Raw genomic sequence first — 15,061 nt, 5'->3', positions numbered from 1 at the left:
TTTCCCCCAAACAGCTCAGCAGCACCTGGAAGTAAGATTTATTTAGGCATTCTCTCCATATGTTTGGGAAACAGGGTTAAAGCAACAACCACCAGTACCAATTATAATAAGTTTAACGTCTTCAACAATAGCAAAGAAAAGCAGGTAACAGAGAGCAAGAAATACAGAAGGCGATACTTCGGTAAGATGGTACTTATCACCTACAGTTTTTAAGTATTTTTAAAAGTCAGTGTTTTCAATGTGCTGCCCAGTCAGGAGAATATTTTAGTCAGTCTTTTAGTTTAACTAATTTGACTAACTAAATGTTACGGTCCTCTTCCACGTCTCCAACACCTCCTCTGTTGCCCCTCACATCCTCATTAACAAATAAGACATTCAAAGCCCTTAAGACAGGGGTGCCCAAACAAAAGAGGGCCAAATTTGATGGAAGTGAACATGCATGAGGGCCAACCAAAGTTGAGCTTTCTTTAGGATTGAAGAGCTTTTTGGGGATTTCCCCCCAAGGTTTATTGACCTTTTTAAAAGGATTTGACAGCAATAAATGAACTGACACAGGGGCCTGATAAAACCGGCTGGAGGGCCGAATTGGGCCCCAAAGCAGACTTTGGATATGCCTGCCTTAAGAACTAGCACAAAATAATTTATTAAGAGCTTGAAAAAACTGCTGGTCTATGACTGCAATACACTAGTTGGATTGGAAGATCTTGAAATGAGTGGACCTTGTTCCAAGGCTGTCGTTTTAAGCAAACCCAGTTCTTATCCCATCATTGCAACCGCTTGGCAAAGCTCCTTAACACACACACATACAGACCAATTCCAGAAGCCTTGGAAGTAGCTAAAAGTTCCCCGGGGGAATCACAAAATTGTAGAGTCGGAAGGGGCCTCAAGTGTCATCTAGTCCACCCCCCCCCCCCCGCAATGCAGGATGTGGTTCTCTCATTAAAAAGAGGTTTGTTCTATTACTTTAAAAGTCATTTTTTACCTTAGGAGTAAACCTTCTGAATTCTGCCATCCAGTTAGGAAGCGTGGAGAGGGGCCCACATACCAGAAATGGCCCAGTGACCCCTCTCTCTATCATCAATGCTATTGTTGCGATACATTGGATTGTCTTTCCTAAGCCCATTTCATCAGCCAAAATGCCATTGATGCCGTTCTCCCAGAGCATCTGCATACAAGAGAGAGAGAGAGAGAAACATTTTCTTTACACCCGATTAATGGATATCATTGAAATTTGACTTGCCCAACATTTACAATCCAGTTCATGTTCTTTCACAAGTGTAGCCTATTGTTTTCAAGAATTACTTAATATTGGTAACAGTGATTATTGGACTGAGCTTCCGATGTACAGGCAAACCATGCTTTAGAGGTGCTTAGCTGCTTTCAGTTTCCATTTACTCAATATCCAAGTCTCTAGAAGCGGCATCCACCGGAAATGGAACAGCCACCATTACTGTTAAGTCAGGAACTACCATCAAACCTCAGTTAAAAGCTTCTTAGGCATCGTGGGGAATGGTGCATGAATTGTGGTCAAGTTAGGGGCAGATTTAGGGCAGTGTATTGATGCTTTTGAATTATGGTGCTGGAGGAGACTCTTGAGAGTCCCATGGACTGCAAGAAGATCAAACCTCTCCATTCTGAAGGAAATCAGCCCTGAGTGCTCACTGGAGGGACAGGTCCTGAAGCCGAGGCTCCAATACTTTGGCCACCTCATGAGAAGAGAAGACTCCCTGGAAAAGACCCTGATGTTGGGAAAGATGGAGGGCACAAGGAGAAGGGGACGACAGAGGATGAGATGGTTGGACAGTGTTCTCGAAGCTACCAGCATGAGTTTGACCAAACTGCGGGCGGCAGTGGAAGACAGGAATGCCTGGCGTGCTCTGGTCCATGGGGTCATGAAAAGTCGGACACGACTAAGCAACAAAGAACATTGTGCACACACAGGGAAGGGTCCTAGAGTCCTTTCTCCTCCTTCCCAAAGCCTGGTTAGTGCCTTCGCAGTTTGGGTTCACCAAGCAGAGCACCTCTTTACTCGCCTTTAGGAAGACAGCTCAAGGGCTGGGGGGGGGGGCAAATTTTGCCCTCGCACAGAGCCCCACATTACCCAAGTCCACCACTGCTTAAGTGTTCTGTTTGTCACAGGCAGGTTTAAGGAGCTTATGGGACAGAAAAAGTGAAGCCATGAAGCCAATGGGTGATATCCAGCTAGAAAGGGATGTGGGTGGCACTGTGGTCTAAACCACTGAGCATCTTGGGCTTGCTGATCAGAAGGTTGGCAGTATGAATCCCCGCGAAGGGGTGAGCTCCCGTTGCTCTACCCCAGCTCCTGCCAACCTAGCAGTTTGAAAGGACGCCAGTGCAAGTAGATAAATAGGTACCGCTGTGTTGGCAAGGTAAACGGCGTTTCCATGTGCTCTGGCTTCTGTTGCGCCAGAAGCTGTTTAGTCATGCTGGCCACATGACCTGGAAAGCTGTCTGTGGACAAACGCTGGCTCCCTCAGTCTGAAAGCGAGATGAGCCCCACAACTCCACAATCGCATTTGACTGGACTTAACTGTCCAGGGGTCCTTTACCTTTTTATCCAGCTAAGTCAACCTCAGAAGTAGATCCACTGAAATTAAGCCCACTGCCTTCAATGGGTCTATTCCACGTATGACTGATTTTGGATCAGACTACAGTGGTACCTCTGGTTACGTACTTAACTCGTTCTGGAGGTCCATTCTTAACCTGAAACTGTTCTTAACCTGAAGCACCACTTTAGCTAATGGGGCCTCCTGCTGCCGCGCCACCGGAGAACAATTTCTGTTCTCATTCTGAAGCAAAGTTCTTAACCCAAGGTAATATTTCTGGGTTAGCGGAGTCTGTAACCTGAAGCGTATGTAACCCGAGGTACCACTGTAATGTTTGAGATCAGTATCACAAGTACTTGCTAATTGCAAGCGACTGCACCAAAGATCTAGCCAACTGGAAACATGGCTTCTTTTACTCTTCTATAACACAACAAATAAGTTTTTGAGTCGAGTTAAATCCTTACCCTAAGCCATTCCATGCCTTCAACTTGGTACCACCTCATTATTCCTCCAGTGAAGAGCTTGGGCTGTTGAAAAGGCACGGGCTGCCCGTTAAATTTCCGTACTGGGTCGACGAACTGCTTGGCAGTGTTACGCACCGCCTGTGCCAGTCTGTCCTTGATGATGCTATTTGAGTCCCCGTTATTCTGGAGTTCTTCTGTACATAGTTTTGGAGGAGAGCTTTCATTCTGCAGAAGGACGTTTATAGACAGATATTTCACAAACTTGCTACGAATTTATAAATGAAGGCAAAATACAAATGCCATCAAACATTATGATACAAAATGGGAGGAGGAAAACTAAAACGGATAAAGAAAAGGGAATAGGCATGAATTCATGGGCTGCATCTTTTATCATCACAAACCAAGTCATCAAAATGTCACTTTATCCGAATCTTCTAAAATATATCCTCTCCACAAACTTAATTGAACCATTGGAAGGGTGGAGTTTCTATGTTGCTTTCTCTGTTGTATTGACATGTCTTTAGACCAAATAGCTTAAAAATACAGTGGTGCCTCGCAAGACGGAATTAATCCGTTCCGCGAGTCTCTTCGTCTTGCGTTTTTTTCATCTTGCGAAGCACGGCTTAGCGGCTATTAGCGGCTAAGCGGCTTTAAGAAAAAAGAAACAAACTCGCAAGACATTTCGTCTTGCGAAGCAAGCCCATAGGGAAATTCGTCTTGCGGAACGACTCAAAAAACGGAAAACTCTTTCGTCTTGCGCATTTTTCATCTTGCGAGGTATTCGTCTTACGAGGTACCACTGTAATCCAGTTTAGATTCTCCTCTAGCTACTTTTCTTTGATATGTAATAAATCCATCTTCACAGTTGTTAAAGGAAATTTCAGAAACAAGCAAAAGGCTGCTGTGCCATGCTCATTTATGTACCGAAACATGAGGCTCTGATACGAAACGTGTAACTCCAAGGCAATCAGTATTTACAAACAAGATTTAAGCAAAGCTGATATACCTGATTTTCAACTCTGCTTTTCTTTGCTGCCAACAAGATTTCCTGCCAAAAAAAGAAAGAGTACAACTCTGAAATCATTTGTTGACAACTTTAAATGAACTTTTCAACATAAAATTCCACAGTGCATTAACAAAAAAGGATATTAAAAGGCCGGATGGAAGGAAATGAAGGGCATACACATTTAACACAACATGAATATAATTCACACGCACCATCCATATACAGTATAATATATAGAATCACTGCTGAGCATGCTAATGCACATCTACAATATTTACTCCATGCGAGCACTCACGATGCCAGTTAGCAAAAAATCAGAAAGAATGTGGGTGTTCATCACTCACCACATCCAGCCAACACTTTTGTCACAAGTGTTTGTCTTCCTATGGGACACTGTGCCCCTAACCTAGATCATGGAAGCAAAATTTCATTAAGCCTTAGCTAAAATCTGGGGAGGGGAGGAGTGCATTGTTATTTTTACTAAATTTATATGGTCCTGGGCAGCCTACAAAACAGAGTAAAAATGACTATTAAAATCCAAACGTTTTTTAAAAAAACCCACACATGAAAATGCAGCACAAAAGTCTCCTTTCTGGCATATGAAACAATTAATCAGCAGCTTAGTTTGCAAAACCTGTTTGTTTGGAACACTAAAATAGACACTGATCAGAAGGACTTCTGTCTCCCTTCACTTGGCAGGGTGCACACAGGAAGACCTCTGGAGAGGCTGAGAAATACACCTGTGAAATGACATGAAAGTGGGACTAACTTCATCCCTGTAGAACAGGTAGAAAATGGGTAGGCAAACTAAGGCCCTGGGGCCGGATCCAGCCCAGTCGCCTTCTAAATCCAGCCTGCAGACAATCTGGGAATCAGCGTATTTTTACTTGAGTAGAATGTGTCCTTTTATTTAAAATGCATCTCTGGGTTATTTGTGGGGCCTGCCTGGTGTTTTTACATAAGTAGAATGTGTGCTTTTATTTAAAATGCATCTCTGGGTTATTTGTGGGGCATAGGAATTCGTTCATCTTTTTATTTTCAAAATGTAGTCCGGCCCCCCACAAGGTCTGAGGGACAGCGGACTGGCCGCCTGCTGAAAAAGTTTGCTGACCCTTGAGATAGAAGGACAACAAGACAATAGGATCCCCCCAGGAGTCCAGGAACACCAGACAAAGGAGACTGCCTGGTCTGCAAATATGGAACAGAGATTCTAAACCTCCAATGAGAAGGGCTTGTGCCTGTTTGTAAGGCCTAAAGCAGAGCTCTCCAAACGTGACACACTTTTTAGACACGGTGATTCAGTTTTATTAGCAAACCAGAGGTTAAACTAAACCCTTTCCAACCCCGGGAGGAGTGTGGGGAACTCTCACATGACATATCCACACACTCGTTTGTCATGACACACAGATTGGAAAGCTCTGGCCTATAGCGCTCCGAACAAGTTCTCTCAGAAATACAAACACTGGAAGAGGAGCTTGCGGAGCTAAGTACCATTGGTTTTCTTGTGCCATCTGAAGCAGTTATTGCTGCTGCCAGTGCGGTTACAGCTACTGGAACGACATCTCCTGATAAGCAGAGTGTTTTAAAGGGTTCAGAAAAACCTGTTCTGCAAGTGAAGCCATCTGCCTGTGGCCAGCGAGGGCAGGTGCAAGACGACTAATGAGAAGAATGAAGCCCCATCAGCACTCCCATACCCCAAACTCCACAGCGATCCTACTGTTTTATATAGGGCAATTTTTTTCTGTTCCATCCTGTCTTCCAAATGCTTGATTGCACTTAGAGGCTAACCTCCCCTCTGTCGAATTACAGATTTGGCGTAGGACATTTAATTATTGGCTTCGCCTAAATTTAAACCCCACTGATCTACTACCCTTAGTATTGCCAGGTTGTCAAGAGAGCGCTTGAGACTAAAATTGTCAACCAAAACTGTTCTGGTTTATCAGAACAGTTACTAACACTGGGCTTCAGTAAAGCAAATAATTTAACTAGACAGCGCCTATATGATATCAAGTGACAGAATTATCTGGCCACAATAAGGAAATTTTGACCATGGTATGATTATTTTCTACCTAGTCATTTTGAACACCCTATTTGCGAAATTTAACAATTCCAAAATACAGATGTGCTTTCATTTTCGCAAGACTGAATATATTGCCTTTGGCTGTACTTGAGGGTAGATTTCAAAAAATTCCACTAGGAAAACGGTTATGTCCCTGCGGAGATGTCAGTATTGAGTCTGTGACTCATGTGCTTCTGCCTTGCACTCTTCATAAAGATTTGAGGAGTGAGGTTATTACCCCTCTATTATTGTCCATGTCAGGTTGCTCCTATCTTCCCTTCTCAGAGATGCCCTGCCCTCCTCCTCCTCCTCCATATCCTCTTTTCTCTCTCTGCTTAGCTAAAGTTGCTCCAAGACACAGGGAGTAGCAAGGGAGGGCTTGACAGGGTTATGGAGGCATGCTGAGGCTGCTCATAGCTTCAACATCCTGTTGCGCTGCCTGGGAACATGCCCATGCATGCAGGTAGGAGGAAGAAACAAAATGGCATTTTAGGCTCCCTCCAGGTACAGACACCACCTCCTGAGGCAAGTGGATCAAATCCCAGCTATGCTTGTATTTTAAGAATGCCAGCTCTTCTACCCAAATCAGAATGCACCTTGTATTAAAGCAAATGGTGATATCCACTGAAAACCTTTTCTGTTCTCCTTGATAACATGGGTTTCCCTTTCAACTCATTGTGCCTTTAAAACAAGATATTGTAAAGATTCTACCTAACTGAAAATTCAGAGTTGTTTACCGGACAGGCTTGCATCACGAAAAATCTCCACATAGCCATGAAAATCACTCAATAACCTTGGTGGATTTTCACCCTAGCTATTTACCTCTTTCGATATGACTTCCGAAATACTGTAGGTTTCGTCTTCTCTGGCTCTCTTCTTTTTTGTAGCTGCAACAAAGTATTGGACAGGAATCAGCAGCTGAACTTTTAACAGCAAAAACACAACAGGTTTTTTTTAAGAATGTGATAAGTCTTACCCAATTTGCCTTCTCTTCCATCATTTTCATTCTGAAGCAAAGCATTTAGGACAAAACCATTAACAAACTTATATTTTATATAAGAATGATGAAATCACTGCTGCAAACAATTCTTCTCTATTATTTTACATAAAAACCTGGCCACAAACTATTTCCAAAGTATAAAGGTAAAGGAACCCCTGACCGTTAGGTCCAGTCGTGGACGACTCTGGGGTTGCGGTGCTCATCTCGCTCTATAGTTCGAGGGAGCCAGCGTTTGTCCGCAGACAGCTTCCGGGTCATGTGGCCAGCATGACTTAAGCCGCTTCTGGCGAACCAGAGCAGTGCACGGAAACGCCGTTTTCCAAAGTATACTTTAGTGCAAAAGGGTATAGGTAGTTGCTCCAATGATCTTCAAAATCATCATCACCACCACCACTATGATCAGAAACTAGAGAACATACCAGCAATTGCAACAGAACTTTATGTACAAACAATGGTCGCTCTTTAATATGTTTTAAAACAAATATTGCTTCGCTGTATCAAACAGTATTTGACCTTTTAAAAAAATAAAACGCAAACAAAATAAAAAACATAGCGTTACACTCCGAGTAGGGCCAATTAGTATCAACCCACCAATTTTAATGGGTCTACTCTTGTGCATGACCAATGCTGCATAGCCAAAGGGTTTCAGAAATACTTTTTTCTCAAAGTCAGCCCCACACAGAACATATCTAGAAGTCTTCAAGTAGTAGAGTCTCTATCTTCCAGCAGATGGTTTAGCCAACCGTAGCTGTTAAGAAGCAGTCCAGCTACAGCAACAAGCTTCAAACCCAGGAACACAGTTAGGAAAAGCAGTACCCACAAGCTATGGACTCCTCCAGCCCCCAGTGGTTCTTCCAAAAGAAACAACAGGGTCAAATTACCCATTTTCCACCTGGGTAACCAAGGCACTCTTATTTCCTTCAACCAGGGACTTAACTTTCTCCCACTATCACCCAAGAAACCTTTCCCTAAAGAAAAGAATTTCCCAAATGAAAATTATTTTACCTTTGTAGTGTTTGGTGATGCTTTCTTCTTTTCTAGCTTTTCTTTCTTTCTTTGCTCCTTAAAGAAAGAAAAAGAACGCACATGTTTCTATCCACCAAATCTCTCAAACATTTTAAAACTGGGACGAAAAATACCGCAACAGATTTAAATGTCCAATCACCCTAAGAACAAGGGTGAAAGCACACAACAGTTTACCAATCTTATTAACTGCAAGTAAAAAGACTCTAAACTCCTCAATACAGGCATTTTATGTTGACATGTTTATATCCAGGGTCCAGATCTGAAAGTTGCCACCAAGTTAAGGAAATATTCCACTTGCCACCCAATGGCTGTGAAACATCTATTCTGCAAGAAAGAATTTGTTTCCTTTATTTCTTTACACTAAGAGGCAAGCATGCTTTACGCCTCAACCACTACTGTGGCATTTTGAGAAAGTGCGTCTACATTCTGTAAATACTGGAGGAAATAGTGCAGGCAGGTGGGTATCTGAAAGAAGGGAATGTCTGGACAGCAAAACAAACTTAACATATTTAAATGTGATACTGGGAAACAAACCATTCTATCTCCATTCTTAAAATGACCTTATAGCAGACTTGTTAAAAGCTTAAAGGTAAAGGGACCCCTGACCATTAGGTCCAGTTGCAGACGACTCTGGGGTTGAGGCGCTCATCTCACATTACTGGCCGAGGGAGCCGGCATTTGTCTGCAGACAGCTTCTGGGTCATGTGTCCAGCATGACTAAGCCGCTTCTGGCCAACCAGAGCAGCACATGGAAATGCTGTTTACCTTCCCGCTGGAGTGGTACCTATGTATCTACTTGCACTTGGACATGCTTTCAAACTGCTAGGTTGGCAGGAGCAGGGACCGAGCAATGGGAGCTCACCCTGTCGCAGGGATTCGAACTGCTGACCTTCTGATCGGCAAGTCCTAGGCCCTGTGGTTTAACCCACAGCGCCACCAGTGTCCCTTAAAAGCTTAAAACAACATTCTAAATCTACCCTGCTTCTTGTACTGTTTTGCAACTTTCAGAGCCAGTGTTAAATGAATGCTGTTGAAATTATGCGTAAGAATTGAACTTTCAAGAGTCTACACAAGTAAAAAAGGAGACCAAATATAGAAATAGCTTCATTTTTATTATGATGAATGCTGAGTGTCCAAAATGTTACGGATACCTCTCAATGGCTGTGCTAAGATGTCCTGAGAACTGCATCAACGCACAAGTTCTAAACTTTGGTTAATATTAACCATGGTTTGTTGCAATAAGCCAGCTTCATAACCCATTGTTTGAAGGCTTGTTTCAAACAAACAATATTTAAAACTAACCATTGTTCAATTCAGAAAAAAACAAACTGCCGCTAATCATAAATGCAACTGAAAGGTTCTCAACCCTTCTTCACAGCCAGAGGGGAAGGCATGTGAACCTGAGGCTCACATCAGCGTACTTTTTTAATGTACTTTATCAGACACACAAGTCTAATTTCTTCACTTCCAACTTTAGAGCACACTTACCTCCAGCTGCTGCTGTTCCATTTTGGTCAGCAAGAACTTCGAGTAGATGTTGCTTTTCTCAAGCAAGTGTTGAAGCCTCTTGTAGCGCATTTCAGTTGAGTCTCTGTCCCAGGACATGCGAGCCTAGGAGACAAACAAGAAGCCATTATCAGCAGTAACTCAGTGTGGTATTATTGCAGCCATTAAAATGCACAGCACATTGTCAATAGAAAGGGAAACCAATATTAACCCGAGGTCACTCAACTCTTCTTTAGCTTTCCCCAAGAAGTATTGGAAATATACCTGTGTTAAACCTGAGAGAATTCACACTACTAAACTGCCCAGAGTTTCCTGATGAGAAGCCATGGTTTTACTCGTTTTGCACCTGCTGTAGTTATGCTCTGAATTCCCTGCCTTTGGAATACAAACAAGAGATCCAAAGGGACCAGGAGGGTTAAACAGAGTATGGGAAGCTTGATTTGTCAGCTTAACCGTAGGCCTTAATAAGATGAAAGCAGCTAGTGCTGCTGTTGGACGCCTTTTCTTCCTCTTTCTAAAGGGATGAACCTTGTTATAATAATAATAAATAATAATAATAATAATAATAATAATAATAATAATAGTTTTTATTTATACCCCACCCATCTGGCTGGGCTTCTCCAGCCACTCTGGGCAGCTTCCAACAAAACACTAAAATACAATAACCTATTAAACATTAAAAGCTTCCCTAAACAGGGCTGCCTTTAGATGTCTTCTAAAAGTTTGGTAGTTACTTTTCTCTTTGACACCTGGTGGGAGGGCGTTCCACAGGGCAGGCGCCACTACCGAGAAGGCCCTCTGCCTGGTTGTTGTCTTTCATCACAACCAAATTTTATTTCAAAGAATCTCTGGAGAGTTTGCCCCAAATAATTTAAATCTGAAATGCGGTATTTTACAATAATTGTACCTGGGTCACAACATCAACCGTAGTGCAAGGATTAATCAACACCACCTTGTGGGACAGCACTAGTCATGATGGAAGAGCTGCCTCAATCAATTTATGTAGGGCCTTTTTAAAGTTCCAGATTACACTACTCAACATTTCCTTAATCTAAATGAAGGAAGCCCTAGCAAGCAGGATGCATCTGAACACACGCTTACTAGCCAGGCTTCAAATTTAAGGGAAACAGCAAATGCCATACATTTTATTCCCATTCTTTAAAACGTCTCCTCCATCCTTGGAGAAAAGGGCCCAAGAAAGTAGGGGAACCATCAGAGTAACCTATTTTCTTAAGGGAATAATTTATATTAAGCACTAGACACTTCAGTCAAAAAAAGAGGGGGGTGTTACAGACTACAGTGGTACCTTGGGTTACAGACGCTTCAGGTTACAGACTCCGCTAACCCAGAAATAGTACCTCAGGTTAAGAACTTTACTTCAGGATGAGAACAGAAATCGCGCAGTGGTGGCAGCGGGAGGCCCCATTAGTTAAAGTGGTGCTTCAGATTAAGAACAGTTTCAGGTTAAGAACAGATCTCTGGAAGGAATTAAGTTCTTAACCTGAGGTACCACTGTATTTATATTGGCTTTATGTCCCAAAAAATCTTAAGAAAATGAAAGGCTGTGACAATTTTGTCCTTGGAAAAATGTCTTACGATGCCCCTTTATTTTTCTGGTTCTGTATTTTGGGTACGTTATGGTCACATTGCTAAACCAGCTCTATTACATTCACTGCCTTGAACAGGAAGGGAAGAAAATCCTCAATTTAAGAGTGGCTTGAAGAATTAGGCTGCTTGGAGCATGTGTGGTGCACCCACCAGAACATTCAGAGGTAGCTGTAAATGGGGCTGTTCGAAGGGACAAGATGGTACTCCATTCTACAATTTTATGTTAATCTCTTAAAATTTCTTAAGTAACCTAAAACTTTAAAAGGTAGAGGGACCCCTGACCATTAGGTCCAGTCGTGACAGACTCTGGGGTTGCGGCGCTCATCTCGCTTTATTGGCTGAGGGAGCTGGCGTACAGCTTCCGGGTCATGTGGCCAGCATGACTAAGCCGCTTCTGGCGAACCAGAGCAGCGCACGGAAACGCCGTTTACCTTCCCGCCGGAGCGGTACCTATTTATCTACTTGCACTTTGACGTGCTTTCAAACTGCTAGGTTGGCAGGAGCAGGGACCAAGCAACAAGAGCTCACCCCGTCGCGGGGATTAGAACCGCCGACCTTCTGAGCGACAAGTCCTAGGCTCCTCAAAATCTGCTTCAGAGGGTTGGAGGAAGAGACAAAATGCAAGTCCCATTGTGCGAGCTCTGAGCACACAGCCCTAGATATGACCCACTGCAGTGGTACCTCGGGTTACATACGCTTCAGGTTACATACGCTTCAGGTTACAGACTCCGCTAACCCAGAAATAGTCCCTCGGGTTAGGAACTTTGCTTCAGGATGAGAACAGAAATCACGCTCCGGCATCGCAGCAGCAAGAGGCCCCATTAGTTAAAGTGGTGCTTCAGGTTAAGAACAGTTTCAGGTTAAGAACAGACCTCCGGAACGAATTAAGTACTTAACCCGAGGTACCACTGTATTTCCATCATGCAAGTGATAACTAAGGGCATGACTTACCACTGGCCACTGCGGGGGAAATAGATGCCGGATAGGGGAGACAGGCCTTTGGTGTGATCCAGCTCTTCTTGGGTTCTTAAGTGATTAACAGATTATGGGAATTTTTCAACAAGCCAGTACCAGGTAGAAGGGATCTCACTTCAGTGCCTACAGCAAATTTTTCAACCGACAAGTTGAAACAAGTATCTAAAAATCACCTTGGTTTGGACTGCAGCATAGTCACAAAGCCAGCTGTGACTGCTTTTAATTCCACGCAAGCTGTGTTTCTTATTTATTATAAAGTTTATGTCTTGGGTTATTCTGCGAGCTGCCCTTTTACGAGGAATGGCAGGACACAAAGACTTCAAATAAAAGGATTTCTAGTTATTGTTTATTAATAACTGCATACTCCACCCCCCCTTAAACCCAAACTCTCCTCGGTCAACTTGCAGCAAACACACTTTACCTTCTCCATTATCTGCCTCTCCTCTTCTATTCCTTCTGCCTCAAGCTGCTTCTCCTCCTGCAACATTGCTGCTGTGATTTCGGTGGCTCCAGCTTCTGCACCCATGTCTTCCTGCAGGTGTCCTGAGCAAAAACACAAGACAAGCATGACTAGGAAACCGCTAACCTGGGCTAAAGGGACCCCTGACCATTAGGTCTAGTCGTGACCGACTCTGGGGTTGTGGCGCTCATCTTGCTTTATTGGCCGAGGAAGCCGGCGTACAGCTTCCGGGTCATGTGGCCAGCAGGACTAAGCCACTTCTGGTGAACCAGAGCAGCACACGGAAACGGTGTTTACCTTCCCAACGGAGTGGTACCTATTTATCTGCTTGCACTTTGACGTGCTTTCAAACTGCTAGGTTGGCAGGAGCTGGGACCGAGCAACGGGAGCTCACCCCGTCGCAGGGATTCGAACCGCCAACCTTCTGATCAACAAGTCCTAGGCTCTGCGGTTTAACCCACAGCGCCACCCGCGTGTATATGTATGTATACACCATATATAAAACACAGTACTTGTTGGTTCTAGCTCCTGAATCCTCCATCTTAAAAGACCTCCATCCCTTTACCACCATCTTTCCCCCCAATTCTTCCGTTGACCCCCATTGTTGTCTCTTTATAATATAGCGTTCATCAAGAACAATACAAACAAGTAATGGATACCGGTCACCAGCTACAAAGCGAAATGAGGTGGAAAATAATAGCAGCATAGTAAAAGTTGTACTTTGGCTTGAGGATCAGTGCTACAAACTTTTCTGTTTGTTTGTTTTTTGGAGGGGGGGGGAGGAAAGCTGCACCCTACTTTGCTAAATTCCTACTTATCCTCATGAAGGAGGTTAAAATCCCACCAACCAACACCAGCCCCGTATTTTTTTCACCTCTCTGACTCCCCCCACTCTCGCCTATCTATATAGATACATGTTTATATTTAACATATAGATAGGAATTATAAATATATATTTATATAATATACTTACTATAATATAATATATAATACATTTATAATATATTTAGATACATAGATATATTTAGATATATTTAGATATAGATACAGGTTTATATTATATATATATATATACATATATATATACATATATATATATATATATATATATATATAGTTAGCTACTTATATATATAGTTATATATACCGATATATATAGAGCTCCTCCAGGCTTCCAAAGCTACCATCGAGCCAAAGCGATGGCGGCGCGCAAAGAAGAATAAATGAGAAAAAATAAGTGCGCTGCCGATGCTCGGATAGTTTCTCTCTCTTTTTTTTCCAAAGTAATATTTATTAAAGTTTTAAGGGTTACAAAAAGAAAACAAAGAAAACACCAGATTAAGCAAAAGGAGGGGAGCGCACTCTGCACATGCTCTGGGGCAACCTTGCGGGAGGCAGCCTCGCCTCCACAATAAGCGATAAAAAGAAAGGCGCTGCTGCTGCTGCTGCTGCTGGGCTTTTCTTCCCGGGCTTTCTTCTGGGGGGGGCGGGCGAGGCGGAGAGCGCTCTGCACATGCTCAGGGGACCCCTTAGCCCACAATAAACAGTCCCCCCCCCCGGCCTCCCTTGGCGGCTCCCCACCTGCGTGGCTCCCGGACGAGGCTCCGCCGCTCTCCTCCACAGGCATCGCGCCGCCGCTTCTGACTCGCGCCGGGTTTCGAACGCCTCGCGGCGCTTCCGGCGGAGTGGGGAAAAAAACCGCGCGCTTTCCAAATATCGCGAGAAGAGGGGCGGGGGAAAAGCGGCGCCTTCGCGGGAAACTCCCGAGACAACAAATCCCTAGAGAGATAGCAGAGGAGAAAAAGGGTAGAGGGACGCGCTGCGGGCTGCTCGAGGGGAACGGCTCCGCGGAGTTGCCTCGGGCAAGAGTCAGTCCGAAGGCGAAATGGCAGAAACCCAATATATTTCTAATGGAACTGTTTCAGGGGGAACTTGCGTTCTGGTCGTTGCTACTGTTGTTTTTAAGCAAATACACAAACACACACTCATATATAAAATTGTTTAAAAGTAACGGTAGATAGAGACACACATTTTGCATATTATATATAAAATGGCTATTTTTAAACAAATATATATATAATTATCGCTAGTCATTTTAAACAATTACATATACACACACACACAATAATTATTTAAAATAACTAGCAATAATTATATATAGATATATTTGTTTAAAAAGAACTACCGATAATTTTATACGGTATATCTACATCTATATGTTTGTGTGTGTGTTTAAAAATAACAGCAGCAAGAATAACAATGCGGTTTCCCTTGAAACAACTGCGTTAGAAATATATTCGGGTTCTGCCTATATATATATATATATCAGTCATGCCTCAGGTTGAATATGCTTCATGTTGAGCGTATTCGAGTTGCGCTCCGCAGCAACC

The 15,061-nt window shown here is 43.2% G+C and overlaps 1 protein-coding gene across 1 annotated transcript in view; it reads right to left on the bottom strand.

The window, feature by feature from the left end:
• Positions 1-14,355, bottom strand: part of HELLS (helicase, lymphoid specific) — a 30,129-nt gene extending 15,774 nt beyond the window's left edge. Inside the window, exons 1-9 of the mRNA XM_081911722.1 lie at positions 14,253-14,355; positions 12,633-12,754; positions 9,611-9,733; positions 8,102-8,158; positions 7,073-7,103; positions 6,919-6,983; positions 4,038-4,079; positions 3,032-3,256; positions 983-1,165 (exon numbers count right to left, since the gene is read on the bottom strand). Coding sequence (XP_081767848.1) covers positions 983-1,165; positions 3,032-3,256; positions 4,038-4,079; positions 6,919-6,983; positions 7,073-7,103; positions 8,102-8,158; positions 9,611-9,733; positions 12,633-12,754; positions 14,253-14,298 — 894 coding nt within the window. The 5' untranslated portion in view covers positions 14,299-14,355. The remainder of the gene's footprint in view (positions 1-982; positions 1,166-3,031; positions 3,257-4,037; positions 4,080-6,918; positions 6,984-7,072; positions 7,104-8,101; positions 8,159-9,610; positions 9,734-12,632; positions 12,755-14,252) is intronic.
• Positions 14,356-15,061: the final 706 nt, after the last annotated feature.

The sequence above is a fragment of the Podarcis melisellensis genome (genome assembly GCF_964234715.1).
Source record: "Podarcis melisellensis genome assembly, chromosome: 5".
NCBI lineage: Eukaryota > Metazoa > Chordata > Lepidosauria > Squamata > Lacertidae > Podarcis > Podarcis melisellensis.
The sequence above is the reverse complement of the archived record's forward strand: the minus strand, read 5'-3'. Positions and strand labels throughout refer to the sequence as shown.